The sequence below is a fragment of the Diabrotica virgifera genome, chromosome 1 (assembly GCF_917563875.1).
Source record: "Diabrotica virgifera virgifera chromosome 1, PGI_DIABVI_V3a".
Taxonomy (NCBI): domain Eukaryota; kingdom Metazoa; phylum Arthropoda; class Insecta; order Coleoptera; family Chrysomelidae; genus Diabrotica; species Diabrotica virgifera.
The window spans coordinates 19,253,017-19,277,998 of NC_065443.1; the positions used below are offsets into that span (position 1 = coordinate 19,253,017).

The following is a 24,982-nucleotide window of genomic DNA, read 5'->3' on the forward strand; positions in this document are numbered from 1 at the left end:
GGAATTACTGAAATGTCTAGACGATGAAACTCTACCGGTACTACTGGATCTGTTTAATGAAGTATATAAAACCGGAAAAATCCCTCAGAAATGGTTGGTGTCCACCTTTGTAACAATACCAAAAACAATATACGCCAAAGATTGTTCGGACTACAGGACAATATCACTAATAAGCCATACCCTCAAAATATTTCTAAAGGTGATTCATGGAAGATTATACAGAAAGCTAGAATATGATATGGATGATACCCAATTTGGGTTCCGCAAAGGACTTGGTACAAGAGAGGCATTGTTTGCGTTTAATGTCCTCTCTCAAAGATGCTTAGATATGAACCTGGATATTTACTCCTGTTTCATCGACTTCGAAAAAGCGTTCGACAGGGTCCGACATGAAAAACTAATAGAATTATTGAAAAACAGAGATATAGACAGACGAGATTTACGAATTATCATCAATCTGTATTGGAATCAAAAGGCCAATATAAAGATAGAAGAACAGGAGTCCGAGAATATTGATATAAAGAGAGGAGTAAGACAGGGTTGTGTTCTGTCGCCGCTACTGTTTAACCTGTACAGTGAAGCCATATTTCAGGAAGCGATAGCGGAGCTAAGTGATGGAATCTCTATAAACGGAACAATAGTAAATAACATAAGATTCGCTGATGACACCGTTATAATGGCAGATACCCTGGAATCACTACAAGAATTGCTAAATAGAATTAACGATTATTGCATTCGATACGGACTAAAAATAAACAAGAAAAAAACTAAATTTATGATTGTCTCAAAAACAGAACATGGAAATGAAAGGTTAATGATAGAGCAAACCCAAATAGAAAAAGTTAAGACATACAAATATCTGGGAACCTGGGTTGATGACAAAAATGACCAAAGCAAAGAAATTAAAGTCCGAATTGAAACTGCAAGGCAAGCATTTATAAAAATGAAGACACTGCTTACAAACAAAGACCTTCAGTTGCCTCTCAGATTGAGGGCTCTAAGATGCTACATATTTTCTATATTGCTATACGGAATGGAAGCTTGGACATTGAAGAGACAACACATAAGAAGAATAGAAGCGTTCGAAATGTGGTGTTACAGAAGAATATTGAAAATTCAGTGGGTTCAAAGGATTACCAATGTTGAAGTGCTACGACGTTTAAATAAGGAGTTAGAAATTATGAAAAGTATAAAAACTAGAAAACTGGAATATTTGGGTCACATTACCAGAGGAGAAAAATATGAGTTGCTGAGAATTATTATGCAAGGAAGGATCCAAGGAAGAAGAGGCATAGGAAGAAGACGCATCTCCTGGCTGAGGAACCTTAGAGAATGGTTTAACTGTAGTTCATTACAACTATTCAGAGCAGCAGCCAACAAAGTGACCATAGCCATTATGATATCCAACCTCCGATAGGAGAGGGAACTTTAAGAAGAAGAAGAGCTTTTGTTTTATTTTAATATTTTTGTACAATTTCGAAGTTTCGAAAAGTTTATAAGTTTTTCACAACATTCACTTGGGTATAGAGTCGTTTTTTATGACTGTCTATCGTCTTCCTGATAATTGTAGTTACAGTTTCCATACCCAGGTCCTTGTGGAGGTAATAATTGTTCCTTACGTATCAAAGAAAAGCGTAACATTTCTCAGTAGGTACTATATTTTGAAATTTCTGGATTATTTCCACTGGCGAAGCGTCCATGTAGCCACTGTTACCATTGGTTACAGTTAAAAATCTTACAAATAAATATTTTATGACTACTATGAAATAATTCCATTTATATTTTTTACTAACAGAAATATTTATTAATATGTAGTACCTAAGTTAGTAAATAGCCAACTAGACGCACGAAAATATTGGCGAGATTATGTGAATCCGTTGCACGTTATTATATGCTGTTACCACATTTGGGTATGGTAACGCATATGGTATCGCTCGGGACTGGCTCGTTTCTGAAAATTTTGAAGGAGCAACGGCTCTAGAGAGGGCGCTTTGGCACGCTGTGTATATCAGCATTGTAAACATATTTTGGTTTGGTAACGTTAGTTTAGTACCTATTACAGATTACAGTGTGCGTGCATTTAAACATGGAAGAGTATTGCTGCGTATTGCGTAATCGATCAACTACTTGAAAAATCATTCTCCTTGTATATTTTTTTTGTATATAATTTTGAAGAAAAAAATATAAACAATAGTTTTCAAAATATGTTCTTTTTCCTACTTGTTCATTTTTTTATGTTAATTTTATGGTAGAATAATCTGTTTAGTTTGTTTATTATTTATTGTTATACCTATTACATATACATAATTACATACATATAATTTGGGAATAGTGATTTGTTTAATTTTATCCCACAGGATTAAAAACAAAAACTTATATTTGGGAGGTTAAAAATAATTTTTTTAAATAAGATTTTTTTACATCTGGTTTTGGTAACACTTTCGAAAAAGTCACGCGTCGCCACTTATTATTTCTATATTAATGTTCTCCGCACATCCCCAGAGTTGGCTACTATAAGTCCAAATACGTCGTAGTATTTGTTTATAAAGTAAAGACTTTGTTTTTGTATCTTATGCCTTTTTTTCTGAACATTAACATTTTGTGTTGTACTAGGTATTTTGCTATATCTGCATGTGGTTCTTGGTTGGTGTTAGACCTCTATCAGCCTAGAAAACAAGCTGGATTTGGATCGGGCCACTTACTGGTGATAAAGGACCTGCCAGAGAAGTCTGCAGAATACAACAAACCATTAAATTCTCGTTACATTAAAAATAATAGCAAATTTATATTGTTTATATATAGATTTTATATTTTTATACGATGCTAGATGCAAATATTATATTTTTGGGACCAACAATCATCTGTGGATTTTACGTAATCGAATAGTTTTCTTCTGATTGATAAATAATTGCTTGCTACTTTTTAGGGAAGGCAGGCTTTAGTCTAGATTTGATAGCAGCAACGTAAGATATTGGTGTTGAAGATTCAGTGTTACTGGATGTAGGCATTGTTGTGTTATTAACAGTAGATTTATGTAAATTTATATTGTTTTAGATATGGAGAAGAAAAAGCAATGAATATGCTTACAAATGGGGAACGATCGGTATGACCAGTATGGATGAACCCAGGCCTAATTTTCGAGGAGCTATGGGTATAGACTCGATAACCGGTAAAGTGCAACCTCAAGCCCCCCGATATTTAACGTATGTCAAGGTAGGTATCGTAATATGCTTTTAAAAACTTTACTGAACTGCTTTCTTGAATCATGATCTACAGAAACTACATTCAATTTTTGTTTCTAGATGTATGCTGTATCAATACCTGTCGTATTTGTCTGTTTAACGGTAGCTTTTGTTATAATGTTGGCATCTCTGTGGGCGGAGGCCTACGCAAAAGAATCAGAAGAATGGCAAGCTTACGTATCACTTCCTAGTACGATTTATACCATTGTAGTATTAATTATGAATGCTTATTACAGGAGGTTAGCCACATTCCTTACAGAATGGGGTAAGTATTATAGATTAATTGATTCGCTTATTTCTTTGAAGAACAATTATAACTATTTTCTAACTAATATAAAGCGTCATCCAATCATTTTGTGTAATAAGACCTCAATATCCTTCTCTGTGGATCAACAATTTTTTTGGAGAGACAGAAGATGTGAAGAAATAAAAGAGTATCTGAAATATCAACGTATAGAATCATATCACCACATTATGCACATTACTAGTGCACTGTGTATATTACTGCATATAAGGTGTATTATCAGCAATGTTAATCTGTTTCCGGTTTAAACCGTGTCAAATTTGGGTACCCCGAGCTTTCGGCTCCTTATCTGGAGTCTTCATTAGTCTCCTGTGTCACCAGATCACCTAACTAGTACACTGATGTGGTGATTGGGTAGAATATTGTCCGTATTCGCTTTAATTTGAAAATTTTATCTATTTTGTCTACTTTGTCTTTAGATAAACAACATACAAAATTAAGCAAGCGAAAGAAGAACGGTTTAAAAGAGAATGCGCAGAAATAGAAGAATACCAGAAAAGACATGATAGTTTTAAGACAAGAAAAAATTAAAAAACTCATAACAATAGAAAAGGAAACCGGGAATACTGAAAGATACAAATTCAACTAGTGTTGAATACTAACGAAAAATTAAACAGATGGACAAAATACATCAATGAGTTGTTCAAAGACAATACAACAGAACAATTGGAAGTAGAAATAGAAATAGAATATGGTGTCGTTTTAAAGTTATTAAAAGAGGAAATTAAAATGGCTTTAAAATCAGCAAAAATGGCAAAGCAGTAGATCCAGACCAAATCCCAGTAGAAAGCTTAAAATTCATAAATGCTTTTGTCACAGTATATCACAATTTGCTACTTTTAAACAATTAATGAGCGACTGTGTAAGAACTTTAAAAATTTAACCTTCCACACTCTTTGTTAAACAATCCACTCATGTTGAGTTGTTGTATTCTCACCGCCATTTTGCACATCCCACCATTCATAGATCCATTTTTATACTCTTCTTCGAGCTGTAAAAATAAAAGTTTTTTTATTTTATACGGCCAATATCGACTTTCGAAAATCACCACTGAACCTGAGGCGATACAAAAAGTTCAGAAATATAAGTAATCCGAAAACAGATATGGAAAAGGCTTGTCAAATCCATCGGCAAATTTAAAGTTCTAAAAGGTTCGTGACACTCACACCTTCTCAGAATAAAATCGCCACGTCAATCATTTGGTATACGGGGTTATTTAAGGAGTCGTTTTTGATATTTCACACTTGAACTTTAACCATTTTTATTGATGAGTAAGTATTATAAAATATGGGTCTGGCCGAACAAATACTAGATCAGAGGATTACAAAAGAGTGTGGAGTGAAGGTATTACAGTAAAAGCAGTAGAGAAAAACGTTCACGTAATCTATGGTTAATGATAAAAGATACAGAAGATTGGAAGTAGGTACATATAGACAAAATGCTGTAAATATATCAGAAAATCAGTGCTGAAGTAAAAAAAGAATGAAACGTGGGGCAATAAATGTTAATAAATAGACCAGAATATAGGGTTTAGCAAAGCAAGCGATGCATGGAGAATATTTAAAATTCATAAGAACGAATAGAAATGAAAAAGTTCACATCAGCTTAATATCGTTAAAAGATTGGAAAGATTTTATCAAAATCTATTGAGCAATGAGTAGAAAGGCAAACCGGTTGCAGACTATCTCTGCCTCAAATAGGTTTCACTCAGAGTTCTACAAGCAACATTAAGACAGCTTCCGCAGAACTTACTGATACGATGTCACCTTAAGACAAGAACTGTGGGAAACCAGAGGCAAATAAAAGGTCCATTGGCTGTTAATGGAAGATGACAATTGGCTGCAGTACAACGAGTGTAGAAGAAAAGGTTTCTTGAAGAGACGGAACTACTTGGTTTTCTCTAACTTTTTACCGTATTTCCACGTTTGTATGTGTCTCTAAACATTTTTATCTCCCACCTTTCTAGTTCCTTCTCCTGCGATTTTAAGGTTAATAAATTTTAGTACTCTTTTACGTAATTCTGTACACATTCGCTCTGTATTTTAGATCCTGCGACTTTCAGTAAATTTTTCTTTGTCAATTCTTTCCCCAAAACATATTTCATTCGAAATCAAACTCGTACATAATTTACTATAAAATCTCCGGCGCGAAATGCTATTCCAAAGGGGAATGGTGGATACAATTGTGAAGTAACGTAAACATTTCTTTTAAAATTTTGCCATTTTGTCGAGTGAGAAATGCATGTTTGCCGTGGTATGAATTTTTTATAGAAAAACACACGCATTTGGAAAAAAGCATATACAGATCGCTTGTAAAGCGGTTTTGGGGGAATGTTTATTATACACGCACTGTCAAAGATATTAGACAATGAAACGGCTGATGTAAAAAGTGTGAAATATGCTTTGAATAAATATATACAAAGGTATTTGTTAGAAAAACATATTTAAGAAGAATTTTTTAAATTATTTATTTACATAGTAACTCGTAACTATGGCCATTGGTACAGGACCAGTTCTTCTTGTAGTTACTTCTCGTATCGGAGATTGGCTATCATCATAGCTATCCGTACTATATTGGCGGCTGCTCTGAAAAGATCTACTGAGCTGCAACTATACCGCTCTCTTAGGTTTCCTAGCCACGAAATTCTTTGTCTTCCTATGGATCTTTTACCCCTAATTTTACCTTGCATTGTGAGCGTTAATATCTCATATTTCGTACCTTTAGTAATGTCGCCTAAATATTCCAACTTTCTTGTTTTGATGTTCTTCATGACCTCGCAATCCTTTTGTAGCCTTTGTAACACTTCTGCATTTGTAACTCGTTGGATTCACGTTATTTTCAAAATCCTTCTATAGTACCACATCTTAAATCTTCCAATTTCTTTATATCATCTACTATTAGTGTCCAGCTTTTTATTACATATATCAAAATCGAGAACACGTAGCAACTTAAGGATCTTATCCTTTATCCTTAACTCCTGAGGAAGGTCTCGATTAACAAACATTTTTTTTATTTTTATAAATGCTTGTCTTACAATTTCAATGCGTGTCCTGATTTCTCCACCTTGGTCAAAATTTTCATTTACCCCGATTCCCTGCTATTTGTAGTTATTCACTCTTTCTACTTTTTTCTCTCGATATAGAACCATTAGACCTATATTAAATAATGAAAACAAATAATTATATAACTCTAACTCTAATTACTTCTTTGTCGTCAAGAAAAGAGTTAAGAGAAAGAATTTTACTCTTGGAGGAAATCATTTTTCCCTTTGAAAGATTATCGCTTATTAAGATCCCTTCATCCTGAGTAGTCTTGATTAAAAAATGCAGAGATTAACTCTGCAATAAGCAACGAGTCTTTTAAATTTGTCAAGATAGTAGAAATCATCCAATGGATATTTAAAATTATTGATTTCAATTAGAACTTGAACTAAATTTTTCATTTGAGGCCATGAGAGCCAGAGTGGCCTAACTGATTCCGATTGTTTTAGTAGTTTTATGTTGACTAAGAATCATTATTGGTCAACATACAATTACTAAAACAATCGGACATTGATAGCTTCTTTTCACTTTCTTTGATTATATAAAGTAATGTTCAGTTAGGTCACTCTGGCTCTCATGGCCTCTTTTATGGAAGAGATATTTCAGAATCAGCACTAGATACTTCCCATGACTCTTCGGAGAAAGACAAAATTAGCAGACCATGCCACCAAAGATCACAAGTTTTAAGAAGAGAATGGATTATTCCGCGTGAAAATCAGCTGTGAATATAAAAAACCTTGTAGCAATATTTCTCTAATTTCGAACTGTGAAAAATCTACAAAGGTTTTGAGTAAGTGAGATGGCGTGTGTATCCAACCAAGAACTATTGTAGAATCAGTCCAATAATGGGATCAGTTCCAAAATTGAAGTTTCACTGATTTATTTACTTTATTAACAAGCTGAGCCAATGTGAACACATATCTCGAGATGAGGTATTGAAAGAGAATATGAGAACCATTAAAAACTCTAATCTATATCAATGAAATGAACTCTATATCAATATATCTCTAAAGTTATCTCTGAATATTCTCAATGTATTTATAACTACTTACAATTTACTTTAATTTTGAAACGTATATAGTATAATGTTTAAGAGGCTACATCAGAGCGTCATTAAGACGAAAAACGCGTTCCAAAATCGCAGCTTTAATTTTGAATATTTTGTCGAGTTATTTAGCAAACATATACGCAATATTAGTAAAGAATGGCGGTACAGGGCCCAATTTGAGACATATGTTAGTATGTTTACTCTATAAATTACTCTATAATTAAATCAAATATTACAAAGACGAATCTGTACCACCATTAAGAAGAACAAAAATATACAATTTCTTCAAATACTTTTTTATCCCATGCCTAGATTTTGTGTCCCATTGAAACTACTAAAATCGATTATCGATAACAAGAAATCCAACTAAACTGACTGATTTGGCAACATAGAGAAATAGTCACCGTCATCACAACGTGTATTATCACTATGTTGTGCCTTCGTCTTTGATAGTCTCGCTGTTGCCAAAGGTTTGCAGAACTTTCGAAAAACGGTGCGATTACTATCTCTCGAATTAATATTGATGACACGCTGATGCGGCCTCTTAAGGACACTGGTGAAGAAGAGCAAATTTATATTTTTAGCAATAATCTTAAGATTTTTATCTATTTTTTTTTTTCAGAAAACCACCGTACTCAGTCCCAATTTGAACGACACCGTGTAACAAAATTAGTTTTATTTGAATTTGTTAATAATTTTATGTCACTGTTTTATATTGCATTTATTACTAAAGATATGGAAAATCTCAAGAGCCAGTTACAAACAATGCTCATCATAACACAAACTGTCAATCACTTCCAAGAGACAGTTCAACCGTTAGCGATCAAATACTATATGATGAAAGTAAGTGCTCTTTTACTCGAATTTGTCAAGAAATGATAATTTTAACACTGTATAGTACGTTTCGAGATATTTTAGAAAACCATATCTTAATCCTATTACCAAGTCATTTGTATTTGAGTAGTATCGTTAAATTTCGAGAGGTGAATATACCGAATAGTCGGCATAATAATTAGAAGTACAATAGATTAGAACTAAAGATAAATAGATTAATTTTAACACTTCCATCTTTATAAATTTTAGAAACGATTTGCTTAATTCGTAAACACTTTCATGTCTTTCCATCAAGGCCTAATCTTTACTCCACCAGAAATTCAATCTTGATATTTATTTTCCGATCCCGTCCACTGAGTTAGTAAATAAATCTAGGTATATTATATTCCGCAAAAAACTATACAACCATCTCCCTTTACAACTTAAATCTGCAACATCTTCCCAAAGGGCCGTAAAATGAAAAAGCCTATCTATCTAAAATACCATATTATTCAATAGAAGATGGTATTCTTGGTAGTCTGTGCTCCTCCATTCTTTTTACATGACTGAACCATTCTCTTCGTCTTTACCTGCCCCATCTGACTAGATCTTGCACGCCACATTGTTCCCTGATGATGTTGTTTCATATTATCTCTTCTTGTCTTCCCTGCTATTGCTCTTAGTGTCTTCATTTCGGCTGTTCGTAGCTTGCTTTTCGTTTTATTGGTGTCTTCTCTTGATTCAATGCCATAGGTCATGACAGGTCTGATGCAAGTTTTATAAATTCTAACTTTGCTATCCATTCTCATATACTCGTATTATATTATGGGTTATTCCAGACCACACCTCTCAAACATCCGGATAAGACAGCGGCCTTGTTAATTTGTCCTCTTAGGTCTCTGGCTGGGTCATGATAACTTGATAACTCTACACCTAGATATTTGAACTGGTTTAGCTGTTCTATGGGTTTCCCCTCTACCACGATCTTGCATCTAGCTGGGTCTTTCGCAATGGTAATGCATTTTGTTTGCTGCGTGGATATGTTCATGTTGAGTCGTCGACATGCTAGATAGAATCGCAAAATACCTATATGTATAGTGCAGTCACTGAAAGTTGAACCTCCATCGATTTTCATGAAAATTGGTGAGCAGATAGAGGATACCTCAAGGAACAAAGGTGACATGATGCCAACTTGCGCTTTTACCCTGGGGGTGGATGCCACCCCTTTTCTGAGGTGAAAACTATTTTATTAAAAATAATACCATAAATCGATAGAGGGAAAAATTCTAAGCAAAATTTGTTATATTAAGTTATTATCATAAATCAATATTTTTTGAGTTATTAAAGACCAAAAATGTTAAAGCTGCTTTTCACGTATAACTCAAAAACTATTAGCTTTTACAAAAAAGTTATTCTTATCAAAATCGAAGACAATAAAAAATTGAATACACTATTCACTCAAAGAACTAAACTAATGTTAATTCAAAGTGAGTTAAGGGTAATTGAATGTATATTTTTTTCGATGAGTACTCAAATCTAAGTATTCAAGCTTAAATAACGGGAAAACGATGCATTTGATAAAATATACCTTTAAAACACTTATCAAAGTACTTCATAATACCTAACAAATGAGCTCCAGAAAAAGTTCATAGCATCAAATTTAATCAAGTTATGATGAAACTAAGAGAACCCTTCCGAATTTTTTAGGAAAAATTGAAAAATAAAACATACGTCATTTCCACAAAAATTAAAATTTATAGTAATCCTTACAAAAATTTCTTTCTATTAGCATAATAAGTAATGATTTTGCAATTTTAGCCGGTTTAGAATGCATATTTTTGAAAAAAAGATATAATTTAAAAAAATCAGAATTTTTAAAATATCTTCATTTTCATTTTCTTTTGATAATAACTATAAAAATACTCAATATGCGTAAAAGCTGGTCAATGACCAAATTTTAGTTTTTTCTATATCAAATATTATACCTGTCTTACCATTTCTGTAGGGTGAAAAATAACCGAGATAGAAACGTTTAAAGCTTAAATTTTGCTGCGAGAACCATGTAACCGTGGCCATTTAATCTTTGATTGTTAAAAAAATAAGGGGTTTAGAAAATTAAATTCAACGCGTTTTAATAGCTTCTGAACTTACCTTTCAAACCGTTTTTAGGTGAACCTTATATCTTAAAAATTAACGGAGGTATTAAAAAAAACGATAACATTCTTTGAAAAAATTTTTAAAAGATAAAGTTTAAAAAATTTTTGGAGCATAAATTTTAATGCTATTAACTTGTTCGGTATCTAATTTGATAGATATTTGTAACTTCTTTCACAAATGTTTAATAAGTTTATGTTATAAAATGCATCATTTTCCTTTAATTTAAGCTTGAATACTTAGATTTGGGTACTCGCCGAAAAAAATATGCATTCAATTACCTATAACTCACTTCTAGTTAATATTAAAAGGTTTTTTTAGTAAAGAGTTTATTTAGTTTTTTATTAGCTTTAATTTTGGTAATAATAAACTTATAGTTTTTGAGTTATCTATGAAAAATCTGTTAAAAACATGCATTTTTCTTACGAAAATTAAAAATTTTTGATCTTTAATAACTCACAAAGTTTTGATTTATTTTAATACATTTATTTGACAAATTTTGCTTACAATTTGTCCCCCTATCTAATTATGGGGTTAGTTTTAGTAAAATAATTTTCACCCCAAAAAGGGGTGGCATCCACCCCCAGGGTAAAAGCGCAAGTTGGCACCATGTCACCTTTGTTTCTTGAGATATCCTCTAACCACTCACCAATTTTCATGCAAATCGATGGAGGTTGAACGAAATCGGTGGTAATAGCTCATATCCACCTTCATTGACTCCACTAATAGTATAGAGGCCTATTTAGTGAAGAAATATGATTGTGGAAAATATATATATTGTTATGATCTGCTTCTTATTAATTTTATATTAATTATTATTTATTTGATTAATTATTTAATTGTCGCAAATCATACATAAAAATTGAATAAAAAATCTCAGGGTGCCTTTTTTATACTATTAAAAAAAATCCAAATTATCTCACGTTATACTTATCTTCTCTCGTGGGTTCAGTATCTCTGAGTTGATCCTAATCGGGATAAAATAGGGAAAAGAAACAAAGCAAAATATTAAAATAAAAATACAGAATTGTCTTTTATTTATCAAAATCAATACTCTGAAATCTATCGACTCTAAAAACCTGTGGACACAGATGTCCGAATGAAATTTTTACCACTTAAATTTATTATAGTTAAAAAAAAACAATTTATCGGTTTGTTCCCGATGACTTTGGTAAAACAAACTAAACAAAACAAATTTATGTATTTGTAAGATTACCTATATTTACTATTTACTTTTTGAAATATTGGAATTTTAATTCATATGCCTTTTACTCAAAAATTTAGTTTCCGAACATAAAAATCTCTTTCACATAAATTGACTGACCTTTTGCTTCACTCACTCTGATGTCTTCTCGTGACCCAAAAGCAGCTCTCCCTCGTTGACTATGTTAAAGGCTACTCATCAAAGCCCTCTCCGTTCTCCAGCTTCAAAACTATCAGCATACCAGCACCAATTCTCCAACAAGCTGGGCCTCTTTTGGCACGTACTCGATTCAAACAAAACTCCAAAAATTCTCTGCTCTCCTTCTCACAATAATACAGAATCAAAGAGGTATTTCGTCTCAATTTGATCTGTCTCTCGTTCCACTTTTCAACACTATTCTCCACTATCAAACAACCACTGGTATTTGCTAACTACTTATCCACCAACACGTCGAACTGCTCCTTAGCGATGCCAAAAACATAATGACTTCTTTTTTAAACTCTCTCAATCATCCAATCCACTTTTCCCCTTCCACATTGCCAAGAATCAGAAACATCGACTTTTCCATTCGACAAACAAAACAGTCATTTTCAAAATTATTCCTACCATCCTAATTACTTTCGTGGAAACTCTACAACATTCACTCGGGTTGACACAAAGATATTAAATTTCCCACTTTCTTTTAATTATCAATTTCTAGAAATTGATAATTACCTCTACCCTAAACAATATTTTTCCATTTTAAATCTAAATACATCGTCATTTTCACTTTAATTATTCACAAAAGTCTTTAATGGTTCATCGGAAAGCTCATTAAAAGAGAAATCCACTTACATCCAAACTACATTCTAAGAAATATTTACAGCTCAATATACAGGGTGTATTAAATTTATGTGCCCGCGTTATTAAAAAAAATTTAATTTAATTTTTATTTTGCCTTTGATTGATAAAATTAAAAACACAATAATATACAGAGCAGTATTAAGAAAATAATGTGTCGATATGTTACAAAGACTGTAATACCTGAAAATTACTTGATCCGACTCAAACTTTGGAGATAATGGTGTCATTTGGCGTGTATTGTATATCTGCGTCATTCGTATATAACAAAGGTACTCTATGGTTGTAATTGATTTATTTGAAGCGGCTGATGGTATTTGTGTTGCAAAATATTAAATAAAGCAAAAAAACATTAAGCCATCATGTAATCTATATTTATAATGAAATTGTGCTTATAATTGAATTATAAAATACGTATTTTCCGTATCGATATTCTATTATCTGCCAATGATTTTCTCAAATATTTATTTCGGTTTGATTAAAACATCGACATTTTTTAACGGCGGTGAAATCCAATATTGCAATTTCCAAGCTTGTTTATTTTCGCTTTATTCCGTTTATAGCTTTTGTACCCTCGTAGGGAATTGCATAATGCGTTAACATCCATTTGGGAGGAATTATTTATATGATAATTGAAATCATGATTGAGTTTATTAATAACTAGAAGAGAGCGTTTCATCAAAATATATTATATTAATTTGAAAGTTTCTAGACGAGTACGTATATAGAAATTGCAATCCGTGCATTTGCAAATTATTGTATTAAAAATTAATTAGAAACAACTAAATTAGTTACCATGTTCGTGTTATGTAATAGACGACCTGTTTTGTCTTCGATATATTCAAAAATATACGACATATGCATCAGAAACAAGACCCGATACAGCCACAACACAAAGACTACTGCAAACGGCAGAGATGAAAGATGAAAGTACTGAGAAGAATTATTACAGAAAATACGCTGAGAGATTAAAAGGGGAGTGAAGGTATTAGAAGACAATTTCCTTCTCCTCGTAAGTGCCTCCTCTATTGAGATTGGCGATCAATATGGCAAATTTATCTTTGTTCTGGGCTTGATAAATTAACGCCATTCCCTTGTGTGGGTCTAATCTCTGATGTTTCAGAGCCAGAATTTTTTCTTTCTTCCTATATCCCTTTTTTCTTCGATTTTGCCCTCTAATATTACCTGGAGCTCCTCAAATTCCCTATGGCGCATTATGTGTCCTAGATATGACATCTTTATAATTTTGATTGTATTGACCAGATGAGGACGTGTCTGCATTATTTCCAGTACTTCTTCATTTGTAGTTCTGCTGGTCCAGTTTATTCTTAGCATTCGGCGGTACATCCACATTTCGAATGAATTCAGTTTGTTGATGTCATACTGTTTTAATAACCAGGTCTCACAGCCATATAGTAATAGAGACCACACATAACACTTTAGTGTTCTCAATCTTATTGTGACTGATAGCTTGGGATTACAGAGCATTTTACGCATGTTTATGAAACCAGACCTTGCTATTTCAATGCGTCTTCTAATTTCTTTTGAGTGGTCTTACTGACTGTTTAGCTCTCTGCCCAGGTATATCAAGCTTTGGGAACTCTGAAGGGTGATACGTAAAATTAAATTTATTACCGTAAAAATTTAATTTTGACGCATCTTTTATATGTACTTTTTTAAAACGCAATTGACGGTTATGTTGAAGGTTTTAAGTATACACATCTAACATCCATATTTTTATTTTTAAGGTACACAACCTAAAATTCAATTTCTTTCCCAAAAAACTGGATCCGAAAAGTCCAAAATTGTTACTGGAAAAGACCACCAGCAACGCAACAAAAGATAATCAACTCTCTAACATAATTATGCCCGAACTACAACCGAACGATCCCAGAATAAAGGCAGCAGATGAAGAAGCCGAGATGGAGCCATTTGAAGGGACCTACGACGATTATTTAGAACTGTTTACTCAATTTGGTTATGTATTTCTATTCTCTTCTGTGTATCCTCTAGCAGCGTTGTGGGCATATCTGAACAATCTGATAGAAATAAGAGCTGATGCGTTCAAATTCTGTAAGGTATTTCAGCGGCCTACGTGCAGAAGGGTTAAGGATATCGGTGCATGGCAAGTAAGTTTTTTTTATTTGTTTTTAAATACAATCTCTTACATCACAAAAAAAGTAACACTAAGCATTTTTGTTGAACGAACAAATGTGAGAGGAGTTTTAGTCCAATGACTATTAACTCCTAGTAGGTTTGTTACTAGTAACTACACTAAGTCACTTATTTTCACTTAAAACACTTTAAGACACTTATGTTTTAAATGGCAAGTCAAGAGGAGTTCTAATTTTCAGTCTATTTAGTTGTGTAGAGTTGTCCAATAAATTCACTGCTAATTCGTTGGGGTGCCTTTCCAGTCGTTTGAAATATTTATCAGTGCATTTGATGGTCATCTGATTCACTGTCTCGATCTTCGAGTCCCTGTAAATGTCTGCATTTGTAATGAACCACGGTGCATTTGTGATAGCACGCAGAACCTTGGATTAAAACCGCTCCAGTATTGCTAGGTTGCTGTCTGCTGCAGTTCCCCACAGTTCAATCCCGTATGTCCAGATGGCCGGATAATTGCTTTATACACAAATATTTTGTTAGATAGAGATAAGGTGGATTTTCGGCCGAGTAACCAGTAGTGTTTTTTGTATTTTATTCCTAATTGCTTCCTCTTCGTCCAGATGTGTTTTCTACATGTTAGCCCCTTGTCAAGGTGTAATCCGAGATATTTTACAGTATCATTTTTAGGAATATTCTTGTTATTCATTAGGATATTCGGTAATTATTTGTGACATTTAGTGAATACTACGTTAACTGATTTTGTTTCGTTGATCTTTATCTTCCATTTCTTAGCCCATATTTTAACTAGATGTATGTTTTGTTGCAATATTTCAGCTGCCTGTATGGGATCTGGGTTTTTTTTACCAGAATTGCAGTGTCATCTGCGAATGTTGCGATTGTAGATTCTTCTCCAGTTGGGAAATCAGCTGTAAAGATTGTGTAGCAGCATTTATGTTGTGAATTTCAGACACACTTTCTTCGTATCTTGTGTAAAATAGCCTTTCTTCGAGATATTTCTTTCTTCAGTTTGAATAACAATCCTGGATGCGAGACCTTGTCAAATGCTTGACTTACATCCAGGAAAATGGCATTGCAATAGCTCTTTTCCTGGAAGGCTGTTTGTATCTTTTCTACCACCTTATGCACTTGTTCAGTTGTGCCGTGGTTTTGGCGAAAACCGAACTGATGATTTGGTATAATATTCTTTGTCTGTACATCATTAATTAGTCTACTTGCAATGATTTTCTCTGTTACTTTGGACATAACTGGTAATAGGCTAATGGGTAGGTAGGATGTAATCTTATGTGGAGGTTTTCCTGGTTTTGGAATCGTTATGATTTCTGCTAACTTCCATGGTGCAGGAAAGTAGCCTGTTCTTAGTATCGAGTTAATGATCTGTGTTAAACTTACTATTCCTTTTCTAGGTAGGTTATTTAATATGTTGGCCGTTATCAGATCATGTCCAGGCGACTTCTTTTTATTGAGGTTTTTTATTAGACCTTTTTACTTCATTAGGAGTTGCCCATTTCGGTAGTAAATTCATTTGATTAGGACTATCTAAATATTCATAGATGTCATCATCTTCATTGGCGTTTGTTAGTGGATGAAATACCTTTTCTAGATGTTTTGCGAGAGCGTCTGCTTTTTCCTGATCTGTCTTTAACCATTTTAAATCTTCTGTTCTGATAGGTGGCAAGTAAGTACCATTCCATTTTATTTCATATAATCTTCTTTAAGTGCCATCAGCGCGACCGAGGTCGACAATCATCATAGTTATTCGCATTTTAGAGACGACTGCTCTGAAAAGTTCATTTGATGTACATCCGTACCATTCTCTCAGGTTGCGCAGCCACGATATTCTGCGTCTCCCTATGCTTCTCTTTCCTTGAATCTTTCCCTGCATAATCAATTTGAGCAAGCTGTATCTCTCTCCACGTGTAATATGTCCGAGATACTCCAATTTTATTGTTTTTGGCATTTAGGATTTCCATTTTTTATCCATCTTTCTCAGAACCTCTTTGTTTGTGACGTGTTCTGTCCACGATCTTTTTAGAATTCCTCAGTACACCCACAGCTCGAATGATTCTAGTTTTTTCATTGATGCAGCATTGAAGGTACAAGCTTACATTCCATAAAACAAAGTCGAGAAAACGTAGCACCTAGTCATCCTAACCCTTAGCTCCAACTTCAAATTTCTTGTGCAGAGCACTTTTCTCATGTTGTTAAAATTTGCTCCAGCCTTTTCTATTCTGATTTGATCTGATTTCCTGTAACTAATCTCCTGTGAGGTTGATCATTCTTCCAAGGTATGCATATTGGTCGACTCGTTCGATATTGGCTCCGTGTATGAAGAGATTCTCGTTATTTCTTTGAATTTTCGATATACTCATAAACTTTGTCTTCTTGACGTTCATTGTTAGACCGCATTCTTGCCACCAGCCTCTGAAGATCCCCAATATTTTCAGCTAAGATGACCGTATCATCCGCATATCTAATGTTGTTAATGGGAAATCCATTTACCTTTATTTTAGCTGTTTCACCCACAAGAGCTTTTTCATATAATATAACTATGTAAATAGATAACTCCAGCGTTGTCTGGTCCCAAGTCCAGAATGAGAAAGGAGAAGAGTTCAGCAAGGACTAATTATTCCTTCTTGTAGAAAAACAATCAGTTCTAAAAATGAAACACATGCCTCGGTTAAGGAGGAGTCTTTTAAGAAGATAAAAGCGACGACAAAGGTCAATTAATATAGGAACCTTAAACGTACTAAGCCCTTATCGGCGAGGAGCCCTAACTCAGGTGGTTAATAACTTAAATCCAGAAGCATAGACATAACTGCCTTACAAGAGATAAGAGGGACTGGAGAAGGCATACTAAAAAGTAATAAATCTGTAGTCTTTTTCAGAGGTAGTGAACAGGAATACCTATAAGACTTCTTGCTTCATGGTCAAGAAAGTCTTGGTAGGTCAGTCATAACCATTAAACCGATTAACAAAAGGTTATATTATCTCAGACACTAATCAGACAACTGCATAATAAGTATTCCCTAATTGCTACCCATGCGCCGACGGAGGAAAAGAAGAGCAAGTAAAAGGCAACTTCTTTCAGATACTAGAGGTACTGAAAAAAAATCTAACCAAACAGGACAAACATAATATCTTGGAAGATTCTAATACAAATATATATCACCATGGACGACTTTAACTTTGAGCGCATCAGAAAATTTAAGTATCTTGGAACATCAATAAAGGATCATAAGAAATATGTAATGGGATACAAACAGGCAAGAAATGTCTTTATGCCCTTCAAAACCTCATAAAATCGAAACAACTAACAAGACATACATAGATAACTATTATAAATAACTATAGATTGCATAAATAAGTATTGAAAACAATCATACCCCTCTTATGGTAGCTAAACGTGAACGATAACAAAGGCAAACGAAAAGCGACTACGTCATTGGGAAAGAACAATCCGAAGGAAGATTTTTGAGCCTGTGCTTAATGGAGCAAAAGGACGATATGGGATACCAACAACAAAGAGGCCTAAAAACTATATCCAGACGCTAACATAATAAAATAGATAAAGTCCAGAAGACTCCAACGGCAAGACACCTCATAAGAATAGTATTTATATTAGGAGACCTTACACGCCTTACAGGTATGGGCGTGGAGAATTAAATGGAGGTTGCTCAAGACCGAGAGGAATGGAGGCATGCTGTTATGTCAGCTAAAACTCACGAAGGATTGTAACGCCACGTTAACTATAGCATAACTATACAGCTAGGTAAAAAACACCAGAGGAACAAAACATTTAAATAGAATGGTTCAAAATCGACTAATGCTAATCTAGTATTAAATTACAAACCGAAACAAAGGTTCAAGTCGACTCTTAAAAAGAGAGACCGGATAATAAATGAAGCGTTTTACATGTCTGCTCTAAATGGGATCAAGGATAGACTATCTACTAAGATACTGGGGGGTCGAAATGGGGCTAGTAGAAGGAACAGACACATAAAGCTTCATGCATACGACAGCTCATTTTTTGTGCGGTGGCGGGTCGTAGATTCGTTGGGAGGGGTAGGAGGGTTTAAAGAAGACTAACTACATAACCAAATAAGCAAAGGATACTTACACAGACTTGAGGACTTTCCTACTATTTAAATAAATTGGGACGCCGTTTGAAAAATCCTCAAATTCTCATATCGAGTACTTACTGGAAACCAACTGGGGGGACATTCATCGTAGATTCCTCGTTGGGGTTATACTGGGCTATCATTTACCTTTATTGGCTTCTATGCCATTACATTTTCTTCTATTCTAAAACTTAATTCGCTTGTATTAGATATCTGTTAATAATTTTCTTAAAGAAAGAGGTTACAGAAATAAAAATGTGTACATTTTATAATGTTTATTTAAACCTTTATACCTTTTTATTTTTACTTTGAGAATAAACATATTCTCAAGCAAGAAATGAATAATAAAAACAAATATATGGTTTTACAATTCTTAACCTTATTTTTAGCAGTGTACCAAAACAAAAATTTGACTTATGGCTGTCAAAAGTCACTGCCATTTTATTTACTTAACATAAAAATTTCCGAGAATCCATGTTGAAAACAAATTATTTAAATATGTAAAATCTTTACCAAATTAATCCATTGGAATTTAATTAAAATAAACATTATCATACCTTAAAACAAAAATCCATGTCACACGTCAAAAACTTATCCAAAATTTTCCATTCTAAGCGGGGCTGGGAGGGAAGACATTCAATTTTGAACCAAACAGGACACAGGATAAAATTGATACCAAATCAAATATAATCGGGGTACTTCAATACAGGATAATCGGGGTACTTCAATACAGGAATGTTACCATAACATCATAAAAACAGGAAACCAGGAAACCACGCACTTTCTCTTTTTAGCGCCGGCAAACCAAACTGCATAACAATAATAGTGTTTCACAAGAATATATCCATGTAAAATGTTGTGAAACTATTGTAATAATATTCCTTGACAAGTTATAAATCCATCAGTTCTTCTACCACAAGAAGAAAACCATTTCAAAAGCCGGCAAAGTGCGTTTCTTTGTGAGTCTGTTGAGTTCTAACAAAAAAAGATATGTTCCACTCGAACATACTTTCAGAACTGCCTTGCATCGTCACGTCTCTCTCGCGTCCAACGGATGCATTTCTTCTCGATCTTTCGACCAAAACTATTGACCAATCGTCAACTACAACTCAAGGATCTTTCAAAATTCAGACCAATAATATCATAGGGTTTTTAGCGCTCAAAACTTAAGGGAAATATACTGGGACTTTTTGAGGATTCATTCTAGAATAATAAATGTTTATACAAGTAAACAGGAAATTTCCTATGATTTTACTATGTTATGACGGTTTAGAAATTTTAAAGATATTTAAACTCACAAAATAAAATAGAAAAATAAATATTTTTCTTGGGATAGGATATAAAATTAATGGATATTTTTTATAAAACATTGTAGTAGAAATCCATCTGCTACATAAATCTCTAAAGCTTGGAATGAAAAAAATAGAGGAAAAGATTCTTAGATTAAAGACACACTAACATTCACTTCTTATTAGGATTTTTTTACTCATCCCCTCCTCTTCCTTTTCTGTACACATACACACAATAACTACTATTTTATTAGACCAGGGCGGATCTGTTTTGAGGTGGATGTGAGAGGTGGCGTTCGGATTTTTGCAGATAAAATTAGGGGACAACTTCACTAATTATAATTGATTTATGTTCATTTACAAATATGCCCGGAACATTAATAAAAAAATTAAACTATTTAAAAATTCCGAAAAACATCGAATTTTTTCTACTTTCTTAGCTTATAACTTTAAAACGATTAATTTTGGAACAAAGTCGTATAGAAATAAAATAAAGTTAACTAAATTTTGTATGACACACGACTGTTAAAATGTCTTAAATTATTACCCTTTCTGCAAAATAGCAATAAATACAAAATAAGTGGGCAAAATCAGCCTGATTTTGTTCAACGTGTTTCAACAACTTTGGTTGCAGTTAGAACCTTCGTAATTCGTAAAAATAATACTTATAACTTATCTAAACAGTCCACCAAATTTCATTAAAATCGACCTAATAGATTTTGCATAATAATTTTGCAATCTAATTTTTTTTAAGTCGAAATTTTTTAAAAATTTTCTGAACAAAAAGTAGACCATTTAAAAGTTTGCTAATTTATTTGCATATAAACAAGCGCTCTACCTATCTAATACACCTTACAGAATTAAAATCGGATTATTTAAGCAGCCTCAGCAATGCCTTAAAGTTATAAGTAATTTTTTGGCTTATAAACAAATTAGGGCTGTCGCCAGGGAGGCGTACAACGGCCTCCTTTATTTAGATGGGCTTACCCAAGTTTTTACATATATTTTGACCCGTAGAACACAAATTTTTTGTGTAACAGTTGATCCGGATGTCGATAAGATTGTTATAAACAAAGAACTTGAGGAATTACATAACAGCAATTTTTCGCAAAAACCTTGGGTAATTCTAAGCAAAAAATGTTTTACAAATTTTTTCGTAGGATGCATAGTTTTCGAGATAAACGCGATTGAACTTTCAAAAAATCGAAAAATTGCAATTTTGACCCCGAATAACTTTTGATTAAAAAATAAAATAGCAATTCTGCTTACAGCATTTGAAAGCTTAAGTCAAATTATACCGGTTTAAATTATTTGCATTGCTAAAAATTAATTTTTTTATTGTTAAACAAAGCTATTTGTTTATAAGCCAAAAAATTGTTTATAATTTTAAAACATTGCTGAGGCCGCTTAAATAATCCAAAATTAATTATGTAAAGTGTATTAGGTAGGTAGAGCGCCTCTTTATATATGTAAAAAAATTAGCCAACTTCTAAATGGTCTACTTTTTGTTCAGAAAGTTTTAAAGAAATTTGAACTTTTTTAAAAAAATTTAGATTACAAATTTATGATGCAAAATCTATTGGGTCGATTTTAATGAAATTTGGTAGAAGGTTTAAGTATATGCTATAAGAATTTTCTAAGCGAATTACTAAGTTTACAAGTGCCACAAAGTGGTTGTAAAAACATTGAAAAACAACATGCTTATCTTGCCCCCTTATTTTGTATTTATTGCTATTTTGCAGAAAGGGTAATATACTTTAAGACATTTTTAACCAGTCGCATATCATACAAAATTCAATTATCTTTATTTTATTTTTGTACAACTTTGCTCCAAAACGAATCGTTGTAAAGTTATAAGTAAAGAAAGTAGAAAAAAATCGATGTTCTTCGAAATTTTTAAATATTTTAATTTTTTTATTAATGTTCCGGGCATATTTGAGAAGGAGCATAAGTCAATTATTATTATTCAAGTTGTCACCTAACTTTATCTGCAAAAATCCGAATGCCACCTATCACATCCAAAAATAGACGTTTTTTCACAGATCAATCCTGGTCTATATGGGTGATTTTAATAAACTATTGTTTCTGCTACAATAAATAATTTTATATCTCTACTTATTTAACCTTTATTGTTAATTATATTTGATTGTTTTTGTTTGATCGTTACAGAGATCGTTTGAGATCCTCAGCGCCCTATCGATACTTACCAATTGCGGACTTTTATATCTTAGCCAGCCCCTTAGACAGTCGATTCCCACCTCTAGCGATGTTCAATGGTTATTACTGTTTGTCGTGTTGGAACATTTGATGTTGGGAATACGATTCCTTCTTCATATAGCCATATCGGATAAACCTGAGTGGGTTAGAGTAGCTTTGGCCAAAGAGAACTATGAATCGAAACAAGCATTAAAATATGAGGTTAGTAAAATAATATTAAATTAATTATATTATTTAATTCTCTATCATTTTTATTTTATATACTTATTTACTAAGTCAATAAACTCAAAATATCGTGGTATAGACCAGGGCGCATCTGTAAAAATATTAGTACATTTGGATGTTGAGAGGTGACTCATATTTTTTTGGAGAAATTGCTTGAAAATATCTTATGTAATAATAATTGAGTTATCCTCCCACTCAAAAAGGTCCAGAACATTGTTTAAATAATCAAAATGTCAAAAAATGAAGGAAAAACTCGACTTTTTTCTTCGTTTTTTGATTATAACTTTAAAAGTATTCATTTCCGAGAAAAATTGCACTGACATAAAGTTTGGGTAATTAAATTTCCTTCAATATAGGATTAGTAAAAAACTTTAAAAATTGTCACCCTTGTTGCAAAATAGCAATAATTGCGGAAAAACCATAAAAATAACAAGTATTCGCATTTTATGTCTTTAAACCATTTATGCTACACTTAGGATCTTCATATTTCACCCAAAAAAACTTTATGATAAAATAAAACAATACTGTAAATTTCGTTAAGGTCGATTTAATAGATTTTGCAAAATAAATTCTGCAATCCAAGTTTCGCAAAAAAAATTTAGTTTTTCAAAATGTTGCAGGACTTAAAATAAAGCAGACAGCAAGTTGGATTTTTTTTTACAAATAAATGAATACTGTACCTTTCATTTGCAACTTGCAAAAATAAAATCGGTTAACTACAACGGCGTCAGGATTTTTTTAAATAAACATTAATTTTTGGTGATACACGCAGGACAGCGGATACGTTTGCTCTGATTGGGCATTCCAATGACCTTTGAAAATGATTGATATTTTAATTTTTAGTACATTTCGATATAAATAAATAAATTTGTTTATTGCAAAATAAAAATGCATACTCCGTCCTTTGAAATAACACTTTTTTAGCAAAAATTGTCTTTGCTCTTCTTTTTAACTTAGAGAATAAAAGTTTATTATTTTTAAACATATGCAATTGTTTAAACAATATTTCACAAACAATAATCAAATTAGTTTGATTTTTGTGGAATTAAAATATTAAAATACAACAAAATATAGAGTAAGAAAATAATATATTAGATAAAGATTGGAAGAAATTTTGGTGGAAATCAACTTGTGTAAATCGAACACCACTGTCCTGCGCGTAGCACTAAAAATTAATGTTTATTTAAAAAAATTCCTGACGCCGTGGTAATTAATCGATTTTAATTTTGCAAGTTGCAGATGAAAGGTACAGCATTTTTCTATATTTAAAAAAATTTTCAACTTGCTATCTGCTTTTATTTTAATCTTGCATTATTTTGAAAAAATGAATTTTTTTTTTGCGAAAGCTGGATTGCAAAATTTATTTTGCAAAATCTATTAAACCGATCGTAATGAAATTTACAGTATTGTTTTCTTATGTCATAAAGTTTTTCTGGGTAAAATATGGAGGTCCTAAGTTTAGCATAAATGGTTGACAAACGTAAAATGCGAATACTTGTTTTTTATGGTTTTTCGCAATTAGTGCTATTTTGCAACAAGGGTGACAATTTTTAAAATTTTTAACCAATCTTATGTTGTTGGAAATTTAATTATCCAACTTTTATGTCAGTGCAATTTTTCTCGAAAGTAAATACATACTTTTAACGGTATAATCAAAAAACGAAGAAAATAATCGAATTTTTCCTTAATTTTTTTGACATTTTGATTATTTAAACAATGTTGCGGACCTTTTTGAGTGGGAGGATAACTCAATTATTATTATATGAGTTAATTCCAAGCCATTTCTGCAAAAAATTATGAGTCACCTCTCAACGTCCATCTCAAAACAGATGCGCCCTGGACTAGTAGGTATATAGAATTCGTTGATCTGCATTATTATTATAACAACGTTTACAAAATTATCATTATTTATTTTATATTAGTAATAGTCGGTATGATGTTCCAGCTATTTAATGTTGAGTCTGATATTTTTTCTCCATGCTGCCCTATTTTATTCGAAATTTGACCTATTCTATTCCTCGTTTTCCTGCGCGTCATTAGGATTATTTAGACAATTAAAACTGTCATTAGGAATACTTATTTTCAACTTAAAATGTAAACCTCCGAGATGTTGAATCGGGTTTATGTCTTAGCATAGTAAAAAAACAATAAAAAAATAATAATTAAAAAAAAAGAAATTAAAAATATAATAAAAAAAATACAAAAAAAAATAAGTATTTGCAAAAAATATTTACTACCAAAACAGTGTATTATTTAGATAATCATTGTAATATGTTAGTTTGTAGAAATACAGAAATAATTCCTCTGATTGAAAAAAAATAGTTTGTTTTTAAAATAACAAAATGTCTGGCTAA

The 24,982-nt window shown here is 32.5% G+C and overlaps 1 protein-coding gene across 3 annotated transcripts in view; it reads left to right on the top strand.

The window, feature by feature from the left end:
• LOC114324603 (anoctamin-10) overlaps positions 1-24,982 on the top strand; it is a 139,016-nt gene that overhangs the window by 93,799 nt on the left and 20,235 nt on the right. For all 3 annotated transcript variants that reach the window (XM_028272470.2, XM_050644204.1, XM_028272469.1), the window contains exons 6-10: positions 3,055-3,213; positions 3,303-3,507; positions 8,258-8,478; positions 14,395-14,775; positions 22,356-22,604. In XM_028272470.2, coding sequence (XP_028128271.1) covers positions 3,055-3,213; positions 3,303-3,507; positions 8,258-8,478; positions 14,395-14,775; positions 22,356-22,604 — 1,215 coding nt within the window. The remainder of the gene's footprint in view (positions 1-3,054; positions 3,214-3,302; positions 3,508-8,257; positions 8,479-14,394; positions 14,776-22,355; positions 22,605-24,982) is intronic.